Source organism: Oncorhynchus kisutch, unplaced genomic scaffold (genome assembly GCF_002021735.2).
Source record: "Oncorhynchus kisutch isolate 150728-3 unplaced genomic scaffold, Okis_V2 scaffold2442, whole genome shotgun sequence".
Lineage (NCBI taxonomy): Eukaryota > Metazoa > Chordata > Actinopteri > Salmoniformes > Salmonidae > Oncorhynchus > Oncorhynchus kisutch.
The window spans coordinates 7,916-10,507 of NW_022264387.1; the positions used below are offsets into that span (position 1 = coordinate 7,916).

Sequence of the window (2,592 nt, forward strand, 5' to 3'; positions counted from 1 at the left end):
TTATTGTTGTGTGAGGGTCTCTCCCTATCTTATTGTTGTGTGAGGGTCTCTCCCTATCTTATTGTTGTGTGAGGGTCTCTCCCTATCTTATTGTTGTGTGAGGGTCTCTCCCTATCTTATTGTTGTGTGAGGGTCTCTCCCTATCTTATTGTTGTGTGAGGGTCTCTCCCTATCTTATTGTTGTGTGAGGGTCTCTCCCTATCTTAACTCTCCGTCCCTGTGACTCTGCCTTTTCTTTCTAATCTGCTTTTTACTCTTCAGTCCTTCATTCTAGGGAGTAATATAATCTCTCTCTCTCTCTCTCTCTCTCTCTCTCTCTCTCTCTCATGGATTTAGCCTCAGATATGAAAGACAGGGAACGGTAACACTTTACAATAAGGGTATATTAGTTAATGCATTAGTTAACCTGAATAAATAAATAATTCATTGAATATCTACTAAGTATTTATTAATTGTATGCATAATTACTAAACCATAAAAAATGCATTAATAAATTATTTTAAAAAGCTGATAATTCATGTTAATAGTTATATAACTGGAATTTCCTGCATCTAAACCATTCAGAAACAAATGGTCTGTTAGGAAGAGAGTTAACCATTGTTAACAGTATGATAAGGTTTTATCATGTATCAATTATTTTTAGTGATGCAGGTTCATGTTATTGAGAGATTGTCTTTATTCTAGTTTATAATATCTTACCATTGACTAACTGATGTGCCATGACAACTAGTTAAGCAATAGGAAATGAAGAAAAACGATTCAGTCATTTATCTTTAATTTCAAAAGCAGGATTAGCAACATCACACAGTTTCATCACAAGTTTAGGTAATGGTGAGCTGCAGTGAGTGACAGATCTTGGTTTGAGTATTGAAGTGTAGACTGTTGACCTCTGGAGGTGAGAGGTGAAGTAGACTGTTGACCCCTGGAGGTGAGAGTTGAAGTGGCTGGGTCATTTCCTAGCCTACATTCTTCTGGAACAGAGAGATGTAAACTTCCACTCACAGGGCACGTCGAACCAGAGCTTCTCACTTGCAGCGTTCATCTGCAGACAGTCCTCTCCTTCTCCAGCGTTATTGGGCTCACCAATGTTCCAGTTAGTGTAGTCAAATCTGGACCCATCTGACCACATCCATAAGCCCTCCTTGACTGCATCAAAACCTCCAATCCAGGTATCAGGTAAGTGGCCATTGGTATTCTTTGTTAGTGCTTGCATGAACTGGTACTCTAAAAGGTTATTCACGGATGCTAGGTTTCCACCAAGTGCCAAACAGTTTTGCTCAGAATCTGACCATGACTGCGGAATGCTGACAAACCTGAAACAGCGTGATCCATATGGGTGCCAGTCTGAGGGACATGACATTTCCTTTGTCCCCTGCTGTACTGCTGCTACCTGAGCCCCGACAGGAGGAGTCTGTTCCACCTCAGTCTTCAGTAAGGGTTCTAAACCAAGCAGCTGGGTCAGGTTTGCGTCGCCCAGTGCAATGACAGCACTCAGAAGCAGAAGGACGGCCAACTTCTCCATGGTAATCTTTTCCTGTCAGAGAAGGAATCACAGGTGGTCTGTAGGTTCTGTTCAGCTTGAGAAAGAGGAACACTTTTATACATGCAGCTCACCAAGCCACAAGGACGAAGCACAAAAAACGTGTTGACACTGATTCCAATGTACCAAAAAACATGTTGACACTGATTCTATATCATGTTGGCAAATGTATGCTAATCCTTTTGGCAAATATACACTGAGTGTACAAAACATTAAGGTCACCTGCTCTTTCCATGACCTAGACTGACCAGGTGAATCCACTTTAATCAGTGTAGATAAAGGGGAGGAGACAGGTTAAAAAAATATGTTGGAGCCTTGAGACAACTGAGAGATGGATTGTGTGTGTGCCATTCAGAGGGTGAAGACAATTTAAGTGTCTTTAAACGGGGTATGATAGTAGGTGCCAGATGCACCTGTTCATGTCAAGAATTGCAACGCTGCTGGGTTTTCACGCTCAACAGTTTCCAGTGTGTACAAAACAATAACAACACCTTCCTAATATTGAGTTGCAGCTCCCCCCACCGAATACGAAGAATCAACATGATTGTCTAGGCAATAACAAAATTGCTCAAACATACAAGTATTTCACACCATTTTAAAGATAAACTTCTTGTTAATCCAACCAGTATCCAATTTCAGATAGGCTTTACAGCAAAAGCACGACAACCGATTATGTTCGGTCACCGTCAAGTCACAGAAAAACACAGCCATTTTTCCAGCCAAAGAGAGGGGTCACAAAATTCAGAAATAGAGAGAATTAATCACTAACCTTTGATGATCTTCATCAGATGACACTCATAGGACTTCATGTTACACAATACATGTATGTTTTTGTTTGATAAAGTTCATATTTACATAAAAGAATCTCAGTATACATTGGCACGCTATGTTCAATAGTTCCAAAAACATCCGGTGATTTTGCAGAGAGCCACATCACTTTACAGAAATACTCATAATAAACGTTGATCAAAGATACAAGTTGTCACGTTCTGTCCATCGTTCGTATGTGTTTTCCTTGTTTTAGTGTTGGTCAGGACGTGAGCTGGGTGGGC

The 2,592-nt window shown here is 40.5% G+C and overlaps 1 protein-coding gene across 1 annotated transcript; it reads right to left on the minus strand.

The window, feature by feature from the left end:
• Nucleotides 1-758: 758 nt before the first annotated feature.
• LOC116370083 (ladderlectin-like) lies at nucleotides 759-1,643 on the minus strand. Its single transcript, XM_031819687.1, has one exon. It carries the CDS (start codon nucleotides 1,520-1,522, stop codon nucleotides 962-964), a length of 561 nt encoding a protein of 186 aa, XP_031675547.1. The 5' UTR covers nucleotides 1,523-1,643; the 3' UTR covers nucleotides 759-961.
• Between the last annotated feature and the right edge of the window lie 949 nt (nucleotides 1,644-2,592).